Source organism: Erpetoichthys calabaricus, chromosome 4, assembly GCF_900747795.2.
Source record: "Erpetoichthys calabaricus chromosome 4, fErpCal1.3, whole genome shotgun sequence".
Taxonomy (NCBI): domain Eukaryota; kingdom Metazoa; phylum Chordata; class Cladistia; order Polypteriformes; family Polypteridae; genus Erpetoichthys; species Erpetoichthys calabaricus.
The window spans coordinates 50,609,661-50,629,915 of record NC_041397.2 but is presented as its reverse complement, the minus strand read 5'-3'; the positions used below and the strand labels follow the sequence as shown (position 1 = coordinate 50,629,915).

The 20,255-nt window shown below is 40.0% G+C and overlaps 1 protein-coding gene across 2 annotated transcripts in view; it reads left to right on the top strand.

The window, feature by feature from the left end:
• The window catches only part of sms (spermine synthase), an 844,074-nt gene that overhangs the window by 44,192 nt on the left and 779,627 nt on the right, over positions 1–20,255 (top strand). For both annotated transcript variants that reach the window (XR_007934830.1, XM_051926930.1), the window contains exon 2: positions 10,486–10,606. Coding sequence is in view for 1 of the 2 variants with exons in the window: in XM_051926930.1 (XP_051782890.1) it covers positions 10,486–10,606 (121 nt within the window). In the remaining variant the exon portion in view is untranslated. The remainder of the gene's footprint in view (positions 1–10,485; positions 10,607–20,255) is intronic.

The following is a 20,255-nucleotide window of genomic DNA, read 5'->3' as shown; positions in this document are numbered from 1 at the left end:
ATCATGAAGTGAATGTATTCTGTGTGACGATCGCTGCCGGTGCCGCCTCTTAGTGCAAGAAGAAGTCCGTTTAAGAATCACTTAACACAAAGCATTTAATGTGCTATATAACTTATGACGGGGTTTGAGAAAATCTAGTAAATTAAATATTCATTTTACGATGAAGTTTAGTTTACGATGTTCTACTTTAATGACAAAATTACAAGAATAAAGTCAACATGTCGTCACACTATTACACAGTACCCAGGTACATTACACTGTATTGAAACCAAATACTGCAAGCCAAGTTGTACTTGTTTTATTATCCAGTAGTATAGAAACAGTATTTACACATCTGACCTTTTAAAACTAAAGTATCTCCAGGTGACGGACGCGACTCTTTTTTTTTCGGCAAAAGTTCTTCTGTTCATCATGTTCAACTTTATCGTCGGCTTCAGTTTCGGAATGTTCTCTGTCCATTTTCACCGCGCAATACCTATGCTACCGCTACCTACAGTATTTGGTGGTGTAGCAGTGAAAAAGAGCCCTAGTGCAACAAATCTGTGTTTAGCGGTGTAGCAGTGAAAAAGGTCCCCACTTGAACAGTTTCCCGCTGTGCCACGTTCCGAACATCGTTTAGGCAATTTAAAATGGTGTTGCGGTATAAGAAAAATCCATATCATAAAAAAAAATAAACGGTTTTCGGTATGAACCGGTATACCGCCCAGCACTAGCCTATAGATAAAAGCTCAACACTGCTACTAGTTTTATGTTCAGAAATTTATGAAGACCTACATCTTGAAATTTACAATGTAGGCCCTAAAGCAGGGGTGTCGAACTCCGGTCCTGGATGGCCGTAGAGTCTGCAGGTTTTCATTCTAACCATCTTCTTAATTAGTGACTAGTTTTGGCTGCTAATTAACTTCTTTTGCCTTAGTTTTAATGAACTTGACTCGGACCCCTTAGTCGTTTTTTTTTCCTTAATTAGCAGGCAAACAATAGTGAGACACACAACGAGCCGCCACATGACCAGCTCACCTGTGTCCATCATACCATATCTGAAAATAAAGAAAGGTGAAGGTCTCAGTAAGGTTGATCTCCGAGGTCACCAAAACATTTTGACGGTGTTCTTAAAAAAAAAAAAAAAATAAAAAACAGTTTTGGAAATGTCTGCTGTAGCAGAATGAGAGCAGCAACAAGCTGTGGAGTTAAATAATGGGTTTAACAGCAAGAATTGGCTTCTCATTAAGAACCTGGTTGGAGTGTGAAGCCCCAATTTACCTGGTCATCTGTCAGCTCATTTCATGTCTCATTTCTGTTTGGCTACCATTTAATGATGAAAAGAATCAATTCAGAGGACTGAATCTTTAAAAACCAAGGCTATTAAAATGAAGGGAAAAGGAGTTAATTAGCAGTGAAAACTGGTCGCTGATTAGGAAAATGGTTAGAATGAAAACCTGCAGCCACTGCAGCTCTCCAGGCCTGGAGTTCAACATCCATGCCCTACAGTAGAAGTACTATAGATCTACAACGTGTTAGGTAAGAAATTTCCATTTTCATTTTTGTATTTGAGAAGGAGGATTTTAAAATCTGCTTTAAACTACTTTGAAGGTTGTAAAATTATCTTTAGGTGCATGCTGTATAGTAGCTATGTAATGGTAACTAATGCCCAGGGAAACTTCTACAGAAAAAATTACCGAGGATTCCCTCTCCATTACTAAGCAAGCCTGTATAAGTATTTTAATAAAAAAAACAAAACCAGTCTTTGTCTGTTCCCTATTCAATCCTACACCCTTTAACCAATTTAGACCAAGTGCAGCCTGCTGGCTGAGAGCAAGTTAAACAATTGAACAGACTGATGCCAGACTAGCAGACAAAATTACCAGAACTTAACACTATTTACTTGGCAATTCTGCCTATTGCTTCTATCTACTGTAATATAAAAGGCAGCAGGGTATTGGGTGAGGGTTGTTCAAGAGTGAAGGTTCAGCACAAGACCCAAGAAATTCAAAGGGTGGTTGTTGTTTAATGCCTGCTTTTTCGGCTGTTCATAACACTTAAAGTATGAAGAACTGTCCACCTTGAAGTAAGAGACATGGCAGCATTCATGGTTACAAGGCACCAAGTAGTTACCACAATTCTGGAATCCATTCAGACTCAAAAAGAACAAATTCTTGATTTGAGAGCAGAGACAAAAATAAAGAGGCAGTGTGGATGGCGTTTGGGGCAGCTAGCAATAACAGGGCCACCATTTAAAAAAAACCTTTGCCTGTAACTTGTGTGCCTTCCTGCCTTGCCATGCAAATACTGTGCAGTTCCCTTTTTGATTTGTCCAGCGCATGGAAGGAAATGGAATACCAAAAGTACTGAGCTGTTGTCACCGTTCCATTTCAACTTTTTTACTACTGGTATACACAATCCTAACACACACACACACAATAAAATAATTTTGGGAAGGTATGAATTTTAATAATGTATAACATGAATAAAGGACCAGATGATGAGGTCTTGATTAACAACTTCCTTCTGAAGTTAAATCCTTTTGTAATTATCATTTCTAAATATGTGAACTATTTTGAGAGAGTAAACTTAAATGCTGATTTTTCAAGGCTGTTTCCAAAGAAATAATGTGTCCATTATTCAAACTAGTCTTGAACCTAGAAATCTTGTTGATCTCTTGTAATTAATTTTGTACAAACGAAACAGTAACGTAATGCACCATATCATCTGCATAGGGAGTTTCTTTTTTTCCTTCTTTTCATTACAATTCTCTAAATCTTGTTGTTTGCACAAGTACAGTAGATAGCAATAGGTTCACAGGCGTTGGCAAATAAGAGGACACCCCTGCCTGGTTACAAGGTGTTTTTTTTTTTTTTTAATGCCTGGCACAATATTTAACATTACACAGAAGAAAACAAAAGATTGTACAAAACATTAAAGAGAAAATTACATTTGATATTTCTACCTCCCAGTAAATAGTAGTATTCATTTTGTTTGTCAGAAATCTATTTCATCCTTTTTATTTTCTTTCCAGTTCTCTCAGTGGAATGATTTGTATACTGTTTTGACTGTGGATTTCCTCTTAAGGGAAGAAAACAAGCTACTGCCATGGCAGATTGAATCTGGAATTGTTTATGTATTCAAATAATGCTCTTAGCAACAAAAAACAGAGCCATTCTCATTCAAAGTTGCCTTTTTTGTTATAAAGTACAATGCCCCTTTCTACATTTCCCCTTTTTTTTTTTATATATATATATATAAATCTTTCTCCGGATGTTTACCTATTAAACATATTTTAAAGCTAGATAACTATAGCTTGATGTTTAAGCAAATAACAAAAACAAAAAAGAAATGCATTTCAAGTTTAATGATAGTAACAGGCTTAGGGGAACCTTTGTACCAAAATGCCAGTAGTTTTGCTAAAATTTCATTTATTTATTTATTTATTTTCAGTACTACATGGTGTTCTTTGATTGACAGCTCATTGCCTTGTACAAACTAGTAATTATGTTTAGTGCAGGTGGCCTATTATAATGTAAACTGCTTGCATCCTTAGGTAGGAACAAAATAACACGCCTTAAGAAATGTATTCTGTTAAAACGGGCAGCCATCCAGATGATTCATTGTTTTATACAGTGTGTTTCATATTGGTATGACTTGAGGGGTTCTCGAACACTGCGTAACTGCAAAGAGGCTACAGTAGTACAAAAGGGATGTTTTCGATCCATCCATTATCTAACCCCGCTGAATCCGAACACAGGGTCACGGGGGGTCTGCTGGAGCCAATCCCAGCCAACACAGGGCACAAGGCAGGAACCAATTCCGGGCAGGGTGCCAACCCACCGCAGAAAAGGGATTTTTTTTTTTTTTTTTTTAATTGTAAGCAAGCACACAAAGGGATGGTAAAGGATCAGAGAAACTACTAAAATAAATGCAATGTCTGCAGGTCTGGGCCTACTGTACCTTCACATGAAATTCCTGGCTGCTTATTACATACAGTACAGTGCAAACTCAAGAGTCCTCTGGCCTTGCCTCCATCCACCATTGGACCTCTTGCCCTAACTCGCCCCTGTCTTGGGTCCACTGGGATCTGGTTAGAAGGAGCTTTGAAGCACTAGTTGAGTACCTCTTCCAGACAAATCACTGTGTACACTTGAGTTGTCAATGTTACCCCCAGCAAATTGTTGCCACTGTGCCACAAGAGACTCTTAAGGTTTCCCTTCAGATCTCAGTGAATACCTGGGAAAGTGCATTTTGTTTATATATCCATTGATTTAATTAACTTGGGCTGCACCGGTTAGCACTAGTACAATGCAACTATATGAAATTGTTTGATTTACATTTTTGTCATTGTCTGCATCAGTGGTACTCAAACAGTTGGGCCTAAGGGCAGTTTCTAGAGAATACTGGTGGGCCATGGGCCAGTACTCCATATGTTAGTTGTAAATCGGCTGAAGCAGCTATAGCAATGAATGATCTATCTTTCACATTAATCTCTCTATATTATAAACAAACACCACTGCATATTCACAAAAACTAAGCTAAATGTATGTAGACAAGTAATACACACGCGCACACACAGGACCTTGTTAGTGGGAGCGGTGACACTGTCCATGGTACATTCACTGAAGACAGGCTTGTGGTAGGCCAAGGCGAGCTGCATAATCCGATGCTCGTCACTGAGTATGTTGCTTCTCTGGTTCTTAATGAGATTCATTGTGTTAAATCCTGACTCAAAGGTGTAGGTTGATCCACACATGATCAAAATGTATGTTGCAAGTCTGTTGCAATTTGCACCCTGCTGTGAAGAACTGCATTGAAATGTGCACAGCTCCTCCTCATTGAATTAAGCTTTGACCTCATTGTTACTCTGTAACTAAATCCTCTCCAGCTGGAACAACACTTCAGCAGAAGCCAAGATTTTATTGCGGAGTATAGATGAACACGTGCCACTCACTGCTGACAAATAAAAGCAATTCACTCTGTATTTTGAAATTTTCAAAGCTTGTTTTTAAATTCTTACATGTAGTCTGATTCACAGAGCTTGCAAAGTTACACAGTGGGGAAAGGTAACTTTTTTTTTTTTTTTTTTTTTTTTCCCCTCTTCAAATCGATCACAAATAAGTCCAATGTTCTGAAAAATGCCATTGCTTTTTCAAACAGCTCCCTAACATTTGTGCCACGTTCTTGAAGTTGCAAATTGGGCTTCTTTAAGTGTCTAGTTATACAGAGAAGCGATGTGGGCCATGAACTCTACATCATGCGTGAAAGAAGAAAACTCTTCTGCTTTGGCAGACTTCTGGTTTAAAAGAAATTCCATTACCTCATTTTGCAGTGAGAAGAATTGCTCCAACGCTTGCCCCTTGCTCAGCCATTGTACAGTACATCATTATGTTGAAGGGGGTCCAAGTATTCCACTCTGCTGTCATTCAGCAACATTTTTAAAAAGCTAATGAAACAAGCTTCAAGTGGAATGGATGTCATTGATAATTTTAGTTAGTGTTTCCATTGTTTCTTTCATCTTGCCAGAATATTTTGTGCACAAAAAAGTCAGATGAATTGAATTATATAGTGCAGGAAATAGATAGCAGGATGCTCTGCAAAGCCTTTCACTTTGCCAGTAACTGGTCAGGTCAGGTTTGGGAACATTCACTGGTACAGCTCAATGCCACACCCACCACACAACGAAACTGCTTGGGATCCCAGTTGGCAACCCCCCAGGCAGATGTCCAGTCCCACCCCCCAGAAATGGCCACAGCCAAGTGTTATTGGGCGTCTCGCTCATGTCCTCAACAATGAGAAACCTCTTTGCCAGATCGCCCTCGGGGAGTCATGGCTATAGTGCTGTAACTGATGCTCCCTCACAATGCAGTTAATTTACCTCATTCAGGACTTTGTGAGCAACTGCTTGTTTGACACAAAGTCAAGCCAGCGGTATCCAAGGACTCTCTGAAGAGACACAGTACTGATGGAGTCCAGTCTTCATCTCCGGTCACTGGATAGTGTCCATGTCTCGCAACCATGTAGCAAAACGGGAAGTACCAGGACACTAAAGACTTGGACCTTCATCCTTTTGTATATTGGGAGTGCCACATACCCCTTTCCAGCTACCTTGTGCCCCACATGCTCTCCCAATCCATCTACTCACTTCATAGGAACAGTCACCAGAGACATGAATGTCACTGCCGAGGTTACTAAACCTCTGAATGAGGTTGACATTCTCTTTCCCGACAGTTACACTACTGTTGGCTGTGACCAAGAAGTAATTAAAGGCCTGGATCTTCGTTTTTATTCAGGACACTCGCAAGCCCAGACACTTGGACTCCTCACTCTGTCTCTCAAGAGAACTGATCAGAGCTTCCATTGACTCCGCAAACATTACAGCATCCTCAGTAAAGTCAAGATCAGTGAATCTCTCTTCACCAACAGATGCCCCACAGCCGCTGGACCCCACGACCCTGCCCAACACCCAGTCCATGTAAGCACTGAACAGAGAAGGAGCAAGAATGTACCCCTGACAAGCCCCAGAACAAATTAGGGAAAAACGCAGAGGTTCTGCATTCACTCTGCACAGCACTCACAGTACCATTATACAGGCTGTCCATGATATCCAGTAACTTTAAAAAGATCTTGCAAAGTCTCAGGATGTTCCCACAGGGCAGCTCAATCAACTTGAGCTAAACACTTTACAAAAATTAGACAAAAGCTGTAAAGAAACTTTGCCGATATTTATTTGCTTTTTCGCTTCATGAGAACCCTTAGTGCCAGGATGCGGTCGATAGTAGATTTCTTAGGCTTAAAACCAGACTACTCCAGTCGCTGGTAGGTGAGCAAGTCATCACAGATCCTATAAAGGTTGACGCTAGCAAGGACCTCATCCTGCACTGAGAGCAGTGTTATCCCCCAGTAATTGCTGCAATCCGGGCTATCACCCTTCCCTTTCTTGAGAGCCCTGATCAGAGCCTCTATTGACTCCGTGAAGATCATAGCATCATTGACAAGTTTATGTCCTCTCAGGTGGCACAGTGGTAGTGTTGCTGCTTTGCAGTAAGGAGACTGTGGAAGATTGTGAGTTTGCTTCCCGGTTCCTCCCTGTGTGGATAGCGCTTTGAGTACTGAAAAAGAACGCTATATAAATGTAATGTAGTATTATTATTATTTATTATTAAGATCAATGAATCTTTCTTCATCAACAGATGCCCCACAGCCACTGGACCCCGTGACCCTACCCAACACATTGTCCATGCAAGCATTGAACAAAGAAAGGATCAAGAACACAACACTGACAAACCTCAGAATCAACTGAGGGGAAAATGCGGTGCATTATTTCATTCTGCACACCACTCCCCGTACCAGTGTAAAGGCCACCCATGATATCCAGTAACTTTTCGGGGATCACAGCTTAATCACCTGAGTTGAACACTCTATGAAAATTGGCAAAGGTTGCAAAAAATCTCTGCCAATATACGCGTTTGCGCTTGATGAGAACGGTGAGTGCCAGGTTGTGGTCGATGGCAGACTTCTTAAGCATAAAACCAGACTGCTCCAGTCACTGGTAGGTGAGCAAGTGATTACGGATCCTATTGAGAGTGACCCTGTTAAGGATCTTACTGGGCACTAAGAGCCATATTATCCCCCTGTAGTTGCCACAATCCAGGTGATAACCCTTCCCTTTCCAGATGGGGGCGATAAGTCCTGTTTTCCAGTCATTTGGGATGATGCCCATCTCTCAAATGGAAGCAAAGATTGCTTGCAATGCTGGGAGGACAGCCTTACCACCAGCCTTGAGAAATTCACCCCAGATACCACAGATCACTGCAGCCTTCCCAACCCTTACTTGGTTCACCACCTGTGCAATCTCAGTAAGATTGGGTGGTTTACAGCTAATTGGAGGATCAGCCTCAAGAACTGTGGACCCAGAGATGTCCAAATCCTTGCCGGACGATCAGCTTTAAACAGCTGCTCAAAGTAGAAGCCTAAACAGTTACAACTGCAGTTTCTTCTGTAAGGTGCTTTTTTTCCATCAGCTGCCCTGATCATGACTCCGAGGAAAATATTTGGATGTGTGTAATGTTGTGTAAGCAGGACATGGGTCACTAGACCATAGATGGTGTGTCACTTGCTCACAGATTCCTCCAACAAACGCCTCCTTATCTGCCCTCAGAGCCCTCACTGCTGACCTTCTGAGTTCCCGGTACAGACCTGGGTAGCCATTGAGCCATGCACTGTGATTTCCTTTCAATGATATCTGGGGTGCCCTGCAAGATGAACCACTTCCTTCTGGGAACACTGGTAACACCAATACAATCCTCAGTAGAATTAACAAACTGGGCACTTCTGTAGACCCTTCAGTACTATAGGAGCCCTCCAGTGTCTGCCCATGAGGATGTGATTGATGTGTGCCATCAGTATTGGAGTACCAAGAAATTGACAATAGTTAGGTTTTAAAGGCATACGCCATACAAAAAAGAGTTTTGTAGTGGTTTCCAAGAAAAAAAGTTGAATCTGTGTTTTCGTGCAGAACAGAGAGAACAACGTTTATGATATAACAAGCATCAGTGGTGACAAACACTTGACAGTAACAAGCCCCATCAAAGTCTAATTTCAGTCTTGTTGCCTAATCCATGTCAAGTCATCAAGCTGTATGCTTACCACATCCCAAACGCCTGTATTTTTAATAAAATATTGTTGTTAAACCATTCTGGAAAATGCTCTTGAGTGAAAATGGAACATTCTTAAGTGTGACTGAGCATCTGAATTGTAGACCCATTTCCCATGATTACATTTATATTCATAACCATAAGATACAGTAGTTTGGGATTATTTAGCAGCGGCCTACTAACTTCATGGGTAAATTTTAAACTTCTGATTATTGAAGAATTTTGGATATGCACAAGGTATATTCCTGCGGTGGGCTGGCGCCCTGCCTGGGATTTGTTCCTGCCTTGCGCCCTGTGTTGGCTGGGATTGGCTCCAGCAGACCTCTGTGACCCTGTGTTAGGATATAGTGGGTTGGAAGCTGACTGACTGACAAGGTATATTCTCTTCCTGATTCTTTTACAGAAAAATGAGTATCTTTGTAATATTTACTCATCTCTCAGTGATTGTCATGTGAAGCACCATGTTAGCCAATGAATAAACTCTTCCTAGGCTAAACTTCGGACTAATGGATATGGGGCATGTCTGTTTCAAACGCTAACTCTGGTTTGAGTGTGTTCCATTTTCATTCATAAGAGCTTTTTCTGGATGTAGTTTTATTCAGATACCATTAAATAAACCACATGTGTTTGGAATGTTCTACATGTACAGCTGGAGTTCTTGAAATGTTACTTATGCAAAATCAGTAGATGGGATTTTTGATTTATTAGGTATCTATGATTACCAATGCTACACAACTGCAAACAGTCGCAAACGTTATCTCCATTGTGCATGGAAACATGAAATTAGTTTGTTTTTTTCTAGTACATGGAGTATGTATGTATAAAAAATGTAAATTTTGGATGGAGCGTTTTTATAAGTTAGAATTTGATTGAAGGACCCTTTGTGGACAAGAGCTGGGTGCTTCAAATCTGATTGTGTATCCACAAATGTAGAGTAATTCAGTGAGCCATACAGTGTGGTGAGGAGGCATGCGTCCGATGCTTCCATTTCCCTTGCATAAAGTAGTAGTATGATTTTTGGACAATTCATTGAGAAACCAAAGAGCTGAGATAGGATTCATCCTCCTTTTATTCATTATCCAAATTGTTTAGTCCATTTCCAGCCTTGCGGGGGTCCAAGTCTATCCCAGCAGCACTAAGAGCAAGGCAAACACTAGTTATGAACAGGATGCAAGTCTTATCATAAGGCACTCTCTCATGTGCATATATCTACACTCTGTAATAAAAGTGTAAGTTTAGAGTGACATATTTACCTAACATGAGGAAAAGAATCTTATTGTTGCAAACTGTCTACAAAGAAATTTAATTTGAGGGCAAAGGGTCCAATAATTATATACTTTCAACCTTATTTGTTTAAAAAAATGCATTAGTATAGTAGGCAATTTACTGGGAAATGTAAGCACAAATATATTATCTTTGCAGCAAAGAATGAATTGGGTAGACAGTATTGCCTTGTCCCAAGAATGTGACCCAACTCTATTCGAAACTGTTCTGCTAAATAACCCCACTGAGGAATATTGAGTGAATGTTTTGTGCTGCCTCTTGGTCTTTAAACATGTTTGTATAGTAAGCACTACTTTTTGTCCCTATACATTGCTTGTAAGCTTTGTAGAAAACATTTGCAATGATTGATTAGAAGTTATATGATGGTTACTTTCAGTTCAAGGTTTATTTGCCTTGCATCATTAGTTTGCTAGCTAAGCAACAGGTTTGTAGCTGTTGATTTTTCAAAATCTTCTATTTTAGATCAAGAAGAACATAATCTTCAGTTGCCTTGAGAGATTATAGAGGCATTCTTTGACTGTATGGAATAAGACATTTAAGGTATACTTTTTATTTCTTGCAGCTGACAGCAGCGCCACCCTTAAAGAACTGCAGTCGGTCTTTCAAGAACAAGAAATGACAGAAACGGTTCATAATATTGAGAGAAATAACTGTCTTGTGACTTACTATGGCAAAAATGGCAGGTAAATTACCATGTACAATGTCTTTTTTTCTGTAGAGCTATTTATTTATGCATATACATTACGTTGCCTCCTTTAATAGAAGTATTGGTAGACTTAACATGTTTTTTGTTTTTAGTACTTTTATAGTGTGAAAATTGCAGTGCACCATTAACACCACTGAACTTTTTATTGGTTTCAGACTTCCAATTTTAAAATGGCATTACCAGAAATTTTGAGTAATATACAGCACCGGAATTTTTCTTGAATGTGTCTGGCTGCCTGTCTAATTGTCTTATGCTATTTCTATTGTGAGTTTCACCTCTTTTTCTTTTATTTATTTGTTTTTTTTTCTCTCCTCTCTCTCACATGATTTCTGCCACTTGTTTTTTTTTTTTTTTTACTGACTCACTCAATATGACATCACACTACTCATTAAAACTGCCACCACTGTCTTATCTGTCAGTACTTGAAATGCTTAATTGAATTTTTAAAAATTGATCTCCTACAGACATACTTCAATTTTCTTTTACAGGGCATTGTAAATAGTGTGCTGTGTAGGTCTAGTGCAAGGTCCTCACAGGTTGGGGCTTTTTTCCTAAACCAAAAGGAGTAAAGCATTGCCAGTCCTGCAGAACCAGGAAAAATACATAAATATACAGTTGTGGTCAACATTATTGGTACCTTTGCATTTAAGGTATATAACGTATAATATTTCCTGAAAAAAGAGGGCAGTGGAACAGCTTTTCTCTATATAAAGTCCTTTGTTTAATGTGAAGCAGCAAAGGATCAAACAATAATATTTAAGAAAGGAAATATGTGGAATTAGTATAAAACTGAAAATTTTCCATGGCACTTTTATTGCCATCCTTTTGAATGATTCAAATCATTGTTTTTGAAGAAGTAGATATCCATTGCAGTGAAATTGGACTCAAGTCAAGTCAAGTTGGGGAGCATGCACTGGTACAGTGTGTTGCCACACCCACTACACGACAAAACAACTCGGGATCCTGGTTTGCAACCTCCCAGGCAGACACTGCGGTCCAGTCCCACCCTCTGGAAATGACCCTCTATCTGCTGCGGCCAGATGTTACATGGGCGACCCCTTGGCCTGGTCCAGCCACTTAGGGTCCCCAACAATGAGGATCTTATGAGCTGGATCACCCTCTGAGAAATGCGCCACATGGCCGTAGTACCGTAACTGACGCTCCCTCACAATGCAGGTAATGTGCCTCATTTGGGATTCCATGAGCAACCGCTCATTCGACACAAAGTCAAACCAACAGTACCCAAGGATTTTCCAGAGAGACACAGTACCAAAAGAGTCCAGTCTTCATCCAGGTCACTGGATAGCGTCCATGTCTTGCAACCATATACCAAGACAGGAAGCACCAGGACTCTAAAGACTTGGACCTTCATCCTTTTGCATAGATATCGGGAGTGCCACACACCCCTTTCCAGTGACCTCATGACCCCCCCATGCTCTCCCAGTCCATCTACTGACTTCATAGGAAGAGTCACCAGAGACATGAATGTCACTGCCAAGGTAAGTAAACCTCTCAACAAGGTCGATACTCTCTCTGCAAACCGACACACTGCTGATGGCTGTGCCCAAGAGGTCATTAAAGGCCTGGATCTTGGTTTTTATCCAGGACAATCGCAAGCCCAGACACTCGGACTCCTCGCTCAGTCTCTCAAGCGCCCTGATCAGAGCCTCCATTGACTCCGTGAAGATCACAGCATCATCAACAAAGTCAAGATCCGTGAATCTTTCTTCACCAACAGATGCCCCCACAGCCGCTGGACCCCACGACCTTGCCCAACACCCAGTCCATATAAGCATTGAACAGAGTAGGAGCAAGAACACACCCCTGACGAACCCCAGAATCAACTGGGAAAAACGCAGAGGTCCTGCCTCCACTCTGCACAGCACTCACAGTACCAGTGTAAAGGCCAGCCATGATATCCAGCAACCTTGAGGGGATCCCGCAAACCCTCAGGATGTCCCACAGGTCAACTCGATCAACTGAGTCGAACGCTTTGTGAAAATTGACAAAGGCTGCAAAGAAACTCTGCGATATTCGTGTTAGTGTTCCATGAGAAACCTCAATATCAGGATGTGGTCGATGGTTGACTTCTTAGGCGTAAAACTGGACTGTTCAGGTTGCTGGTAGGTGAGCAAGTGATCACGGATCCTATTGAGGACGACCCTAGCAAGGACCTTACCTGGCACCGAGAGCAGTGTTATTCCCCTGTAGTTGCTGCAATCCAGGCGATCACCCTTCCCTTTCCAGATAGGGACGACAAGTTGGACTCACTCATAGTATATTTATGAATTTTGTTTTTAGGCCAGGTATCTAGACAATGAGATGATGCACTGATTGTGAAGCTGGTTAGAGTAGAGGCTTGTAGCCGTGAAGTTTACCCAGGACTAAGCTTGGAAACCACTTGTCAAGTCAAGTTTGGGAGCATGCACTGGTACAGTGTGTTGCTGCACCCACCACACGATGAAACATCTCGTTATCCCGGTTGGCAACCCCCTAGGCAGACACGCGGTCCAGTCCCACCCTCTGGAAATGATCCCCTCTCTGCCGCAGCCAGGTGTTACGTGGACAACCCCTTGGCCTGGTCCAGCCACTCAGGTCCCCAACAATGAGGATCCTACGAACTGGATCAGCTTCTGGGAGTTGTGCCACATGGCCGTAGTGCAGCAACTGACCCTCCCTCACGATGCAGGTAATGCGCCTCATTCGCATGTCTCTGCCTTTTAAAAAAAAAAAAAATGACCAAAATTATGTGAACCGGCCCTTGCAAAGATTTTTCCTACAATAAAGTGTTTCTTTTTAAATTAGTTCTAAATATGTTTATTTTAAAAAGAATTAAGGAAAATCTCCTGAATGTAACACACTGATATGCAGCAACATATTGTTCTTGTGTTTCAAGTTAGGGCATTAATAGTCACCGATTATAGCACCAGGGTTAGTTGTTAATTAGCGCATCCAAGTGAAAATTTCACTGTGCTCTGTACATGTGACAGTAAAGACCATAAACCTTTAAATTTACTTTCATTTACTGTTCCTTATTGGCAATGCTGAGGACTAAAGAATGAAGAGAGCTGCCTGAGACAATCCAAAAAACTCACCAAGCATGAAAATGACCAAAGGGAACACGGCTACCTTAGCATTCCTGTTTGCACAGTTTTCAGTGTTATGTTTGTTGCTCCGGAGCTGGCAATAACCTCCAATAACCTGCTTGGAAAGATGAAAATTGATGAATAGAAATTAGAATAGAATAGAGTCTTTGAAAGTTTGTGTGAATTGTTCAAAAAGACCCTACAAAATTAATCAAAAGAGCTTAAAGTTGAACTGGAGTGAGCTGAAATGATGGTTTAGACCCAAACCATACACGGCACACTTAACTGGGAAGGAGAGGGCCAATGAATTTCCACTGTTGAAAGAGAAACTTAAAAATTTAAGACATAATGTTTCCCCCTGCCTACCTAGAAAAAACAAATCCTTCTGAGAAAATGTTCAGTGGACTAATGAAATAAAAAAGAGCACTTTGGCAATGCAGACTAGTGATTTATTTATAGGCAGTAAAATTAAGCTTAATTATAAGGAATAGAACACACTATACTGCTAAATATGAAGAAGGGACCATAATGATGTTGGTGTTATAAAATTGTAGACAAAATATGGTGAAAAATGTTTTAAAGCCTTCTGAAAGATCCACAAAGCAGGTCAGGACTTTTCTTGGACCTTGCTAGAAGTGGCTTTATCCCAAGCAGCCAGTCCTCTGCTACCACAGAAAGAATCTGACCTACATATCCCCAAAACATAGAGCTGGTTTTAAAAAGTCAAAAAATGCTATACAAGTGAGAGGACCCTGTAAAACCTATGACTCAATTATACAAGTCTCCAAAAGAATCTTTATAAGTCAAGATTTTATTTGAATGAAAGTGAAAAAGCACAAAGTGGCCAAGACAAGTAGGATATGCTTAAAAAGGAAATTCAAGGTGAAGAACTCCCAGTACGAAACAGAAACGATAATCCCAAAAACTGAAGCAAGAATATCCATACACCAGAAAAATCAAAAGAAAAAAATACTACTCTCCAAGTAACACTCCAGTGGAACCTGAGGGAAGCCATCTCATCCACACCGGAATATAAAGTTTCAGATGTGACGTCATGGTAGACCTGCTTCTTGGGATTTCCACTCATGGAACACAATGAACCTATATAAAATTAGAGAAACAATATTTAAATACTAAATGATATGCACACATTATAGAAATTACATAAAAACCATGGAAAAAAAATTAAAAATAGCAAAAACCCACAGTAAACAAGTACACATGCCCTGGCTGAAACGATAGTTGGGGCTTTTTTTGCTGCTGCTGGTACTGCTAGCCTTGAGCATGTTAAGGGACTTAAGACATCAGAGGTTTACCAGGGAATTTTGGAGCAGAATGTGTTGCCACGTATTAAAAAACTGAGCATGGGGAAAAAAATCATGGGCCCTCCAGTGGGACACTGACCCAAAGCACATGTCCGAACGCACAAAAGAATGGTTGAAAATGAAATCGTGGACTGTTAAACTGGCAACAATGAGTCATAATGTCAGTCGTATTGAATACCTTTAGAAAGTGCTGATATCAGCTGTTAAAAGGAATCCTACAAATGTGTGAATGTATGTACAGTATGCACAGTCTCCTCCACAATTATTGGCACCCTTAGTAAAGATTAGTAAAAAGGGTTATGTAAAAAACAAAACCACCTTTTGGTCAAGTACCTTTAATCTCACACTTGAAAACAAATGAGAGAAATCCAATTCTTGGGGGGAAAAAAAAAATCCCTCATCAAGAAATAATTAGTTTTAACAAAACCACATGTGCCACGATTATTGGCACCCTCAGAAATTCCTATGAGCAAAGTATAACTAAAGCATTTTTTCCCCATTTATATCTTGACTTTTTTTTTTTTTTAAGTTGATCGGAGTGTTTAGAAACTTCCATCAGTAACTTATGATGGCCTGTTTCACTGGGGTATAAATATGAAGCGGCACAAAGGTCAAATTTCCTTATTCATTCATCAACATATGAAACATAAGAGAACACACAATTTAAATCCGAGAAAAGTGTGTTGATGTTCATAAGTCAGAGAATGGCTGTAAAAAATAGCTACTGTTCTGAAAATGCCCATGTCAACAGGGCAGTAATTTAAAAAGTTGAAATCAACTGGATGTGCTATCACCTTTCCTGGAAGAAGATCCAAGTTTATGTTGCCCCTTCCCCTCCCCTCCCCTCCCACACACTGAGGCAGGATGGTAAGAGTGGGAAAAATCTCCAAGGATCACTGCTGTAGAAATTTAGAAAAAAGTAGCTTCTTTATTGTAAGGCATTCCAGAGAAAAGCTCATCTTGTCATTTAACCACAAACATAAATGCCTGGAGTTTGCTAAACTCTACTGGAACTTTTGATTGAAACTGTATTCTGTGGTACAGAAAAAATGAAAAATTAGCTTATTGGCAACAAACACTCAAGGTGGGTTTGGGTTAAAAAGAAGGAAGGTTATAAAATACTACCTGATCCCCACTGTCAAGTATGATAGATGTTGTGTGATGTTGTGGGGCTGTTTTTCCTTCAAAGGCCCTGGGAAACTTGTTAGGGTGTATTACATCATGGTCTCCATGAAATGCCAGGAGATTTTAAATTTAAATCTGGCTGCCTCTGTCAAGAGACTAAAACTGGGTTATCATTGGATCTTCCAGCAGGGACAATTATCCAAAACCTATGTCTAACACAAAAGTGGCCAGAAGATCACAAAATCAAACTTCTGTCATGGCTGTCTCAATCACTGGACCTAAACCCCATTGAAAACCTCTGGGGTGAGCTGAAGAGGAGAGTGTACAAAAATAATCTAGGACCCTGGATGATTCTGTAAAGAGGAGTAGTTTCAGATTCCATGCTCTGTTCTCCATCCTTATAAGGTGAAATAGGAAAATACTTAGTGCTATTTTATTGGCAAAGGGAGGTTATATAATGTATTAAATGCAGGGATGCCAATATTTGTGGCATGTGTGGTTTTGTTAAAAATTAATTGAAGTAAATTTATTCTGAGAAAAAGGTAAAGGTTGGATTTCTCATTTTTTTTTCAGTGTGAGATTAAGGGATTTGTGATTTATTTTTTCCCCCTCTGTCTCTCCTTTCCATTACCTTTTCTTTACTCTTCACCAGAGGTTCCAATAATTTTGGAGGGGACTGTATATAATTGCATAATGTCTGTAATTTTTACATTAAATGTGTGACTTGGGTGATATATTGCTACCCTTTTCTACTGATCTGGCATGATGGACAATACAGAATTTAATATTCTTTGAATTTAGGCTCTAAATTAGGAGCAGTCTCCAAGTGAAATATTGAAATCTGTTAAGAGATCAGAGGAAGAACTGCTTACAGACACAAAGACACCACAGATGTGATTGATTTTACACTACAATAAATCGAAGCTCTTGCATCTTTCATGTCTATGGCTCACAGTGCTCAGCCACTCTAAAGATGATGAGTAAGCATGTCTGAGAGGTTTCTTTCAATACAAACACTCTGTTACTGTAAGCTGATTCAGGTGCCAGTTTTGATGTGTACAACTAAGAGACTTGGATTATTTTAGAAAACTATGCTTGTGATGAAGTTCATAATATTTTTATTTATATTTAGAGCCATCTAGAGGTGCAGTGGTTGGTGCAGTTGTTTAATTGTCCTTGGTAGTGAGTTCTTTGCCTAGTTGCTGTATCTTCTTCAGCTGTTCTGGTTTTACTTCAACAACCCAAAGACGTATTAAATTGATTATTCTGAATTGTCCTGTAAAGAAGGAGCTGCTGGTATAAACCTATGGCCCCCGTAACCCTGAATGAAATTAAGCAGATTTAAGAATACGAGGTTGTGGTTTATTCTCCTATTATTTTAATTAAATTAAACCTACTGGGACCCTGAGGTGATTCGTCATGTGGTGGGTGCAGTAATGCACTGTATCATTGTGTACTCCCAACCTCTACAGCATCATAATGTATTTCCTTCAGGCTGAAATGATGGAAAGTCATGCAGGTAGAAAACCGTTATATTTTGTGTAAAAAGTGAGTTAAATATATGACTTCATGAAATAATGTAACAGCTGCACATAGTTGGCTAGTAAGCTGTAAACCACAAGGCAGATGCTTCTTTTTCTACCACTGACTCACTCTGACCTTAAATGTGTTTCTTAACCTGCTTGTACTTCAAATTAAGACATTTTGAAACTGTACATTCATGATTTGAAAGTTGGTTTGATGAAAGTCCTGGATTTCCTGGCCAGTGCGGAATCCTTGTTATAGCTGATTTACTTTTTATTTTTTTATATATATAAAACTTTTCTGTCAACCTGTCCATTGTCATTGAAAATCAGGAAGGACCCAAAGCCAACCCTTGATGTAATCCCATCTCCACTTTAAACACATCCATCACTTCTGCCGTAGACCTCACCACTGTCACACTTCCTTCGTACATGTCCTGTACCACTTACAGACTTCTCTGCCACACCCTAATGCCACAACTCCTCTCTCTAGGCACCCTGTCATATGCTTTCTCTAGGTCCACAAAGACACAATGCAACCATTGTTTGTGTCATGGTAGTGGAGATAGACTCTAAACAGTTTGCCCAAGGAAACACTGTCTTTCTGGAAATCCAGGATCCAGTTGCATAGGGAAGTGTAATAGCCTAGCATACCTAACTTCCCTATGAACCTCTGAGGAATTATTATGATGATCTTGAAAGCTAAACTGAAATCGTTATGCTAAAATGCTTTATAAGTGTCTCTTTTTTCCAAGATGAAACCAGTCCATGTTAAGTTAAATAATATGGCATCTTCAATGGAAAAGTTTGGGCAACAGGAAATGTGGGAAGTAGTCTGGCTTTAAAGTGGCCCAAAACTAGCCTCTCGAAGTACTTCATGATGAAAAGTTAGAGTGCTATAGGGCGATGAGGCAAGGGACAGAGGACTTCTTTGGCATGGGTATGATGCTGGTGTTTTTAAAGTACTTGAGGACAACTGCCTGCCTTAGGGAAGCAAAGATGTCTGTAAAAATATCCATCAGCTGGTTTGCATATTCCACGAACGTTCAGCCAGTTGTCTGGTTCAGCAACTTTACACAACTTTGCTTGTCCAATGCTGACATGAGAAGAGTGTAGAGTACCTGTTCTTTTGAGGAGGGATGACTTCCTCATAGGTATGTCATTCTGGGCATCAAACCATGCTTAGAAGTTATTTAGACAAAATGTATGTATTTTTGACTTGCTAGTTTTTTAACTTTAACATTGACTCCGCTTCTGGTTTGTGTTGATGTCTCCTGGGGCCTCTTTTATAAAATATTGCATGAAAATATGTGTACACCAAAAAAATCAAAACAGATTTATAAACCTTGAGTATGCACATTTCTGTGCAATTTAACCTTTATAGATCACAATCATCTTGTAAATGGGCATTCAGGAACATACCCTCAAACACCATCCATTTCCACCCTGAAACAACCATATATGAACCATTCTGCTCACCCTCATACATATGCAGTCACAATGCTGCAGACCTTCATTGGCAGGTAATGCAGCCACACGACACATTCAGCAGTGTGAGACCAAGGTTCTCAACTCTTAGTTAGAGGCACGCAACAAGCTTTTCTTTGGGGCCTAAGCGCAAGTGTCCGCAACAAGCGCAAATATGTTGAATGGCAATATGTTGCTGCTGCTGTAAATGTCGTGGGCTTCAGCCACAGCATGCCTGAACTAAAAAAAAAAAATCTCAGATGAAGCAGATCACTGTGTGTAATGGGAGGAGGAGGGAGAACAAAAAACACATCTAAGCTGTCTGATTTCTGTCTGCGTTAGGCATCTGTAATTGAAGATGCCTTTTTATGCTGCATTATGCCAGAGCAGTCCTGACGACTGTTAGTCTTGACATCATAGATGACTTGCATGTCAGTTGAATGTAAAATGATTATGGTTACCAAAAGCAGCCTTCTTGCTAGGTGCCCTTATTGTAATATGAGTGCATTAAAGTGCTCCGATTATGTTAGGAAAATGGACACTGGTGCAAACTGCCTTTTTATTTTGCCAACATAATTATATGCATATGCACCCCCCACATCATATGAAAACTGGATGTAGCACTTTGTTCGTCAGTTAAAGAATTCCAGCACAGCAGTTATGACCAAGTGAAGCCTTGGCTGAGATATTCCTGACCAGTCGACCAGTTCCCTGAGAAGTGACAAAAGGTAGTCTTAAACTGACAAAAAACTATGGGGTGGGGGTAATTTTTTTCAGTGCAAATGCACAGCATTATAAAAAAATAATAATGTAAACACTAAAAGGGAACTAAAATGCAGTCTGTGCATCATATTCATCACATTTGCACTTTAATATGTTTGTCACATTAACTTGCATTTACAACAACAGCTCAGTGATATAAGCTATTATGCATGTGAGGTCATCATCTGATTTGGCTGCATTTCCCCACTTGATCAAGCGTGTCATCATTTGTCAGTTTCTCCGAAACGTTGCATACACAAGGGTCAGAGTTGCCATAAATATACACACTTTCCCCCATCAGGTTTTATTTTATAAATCCCGATGTTTGTGTATGCAAA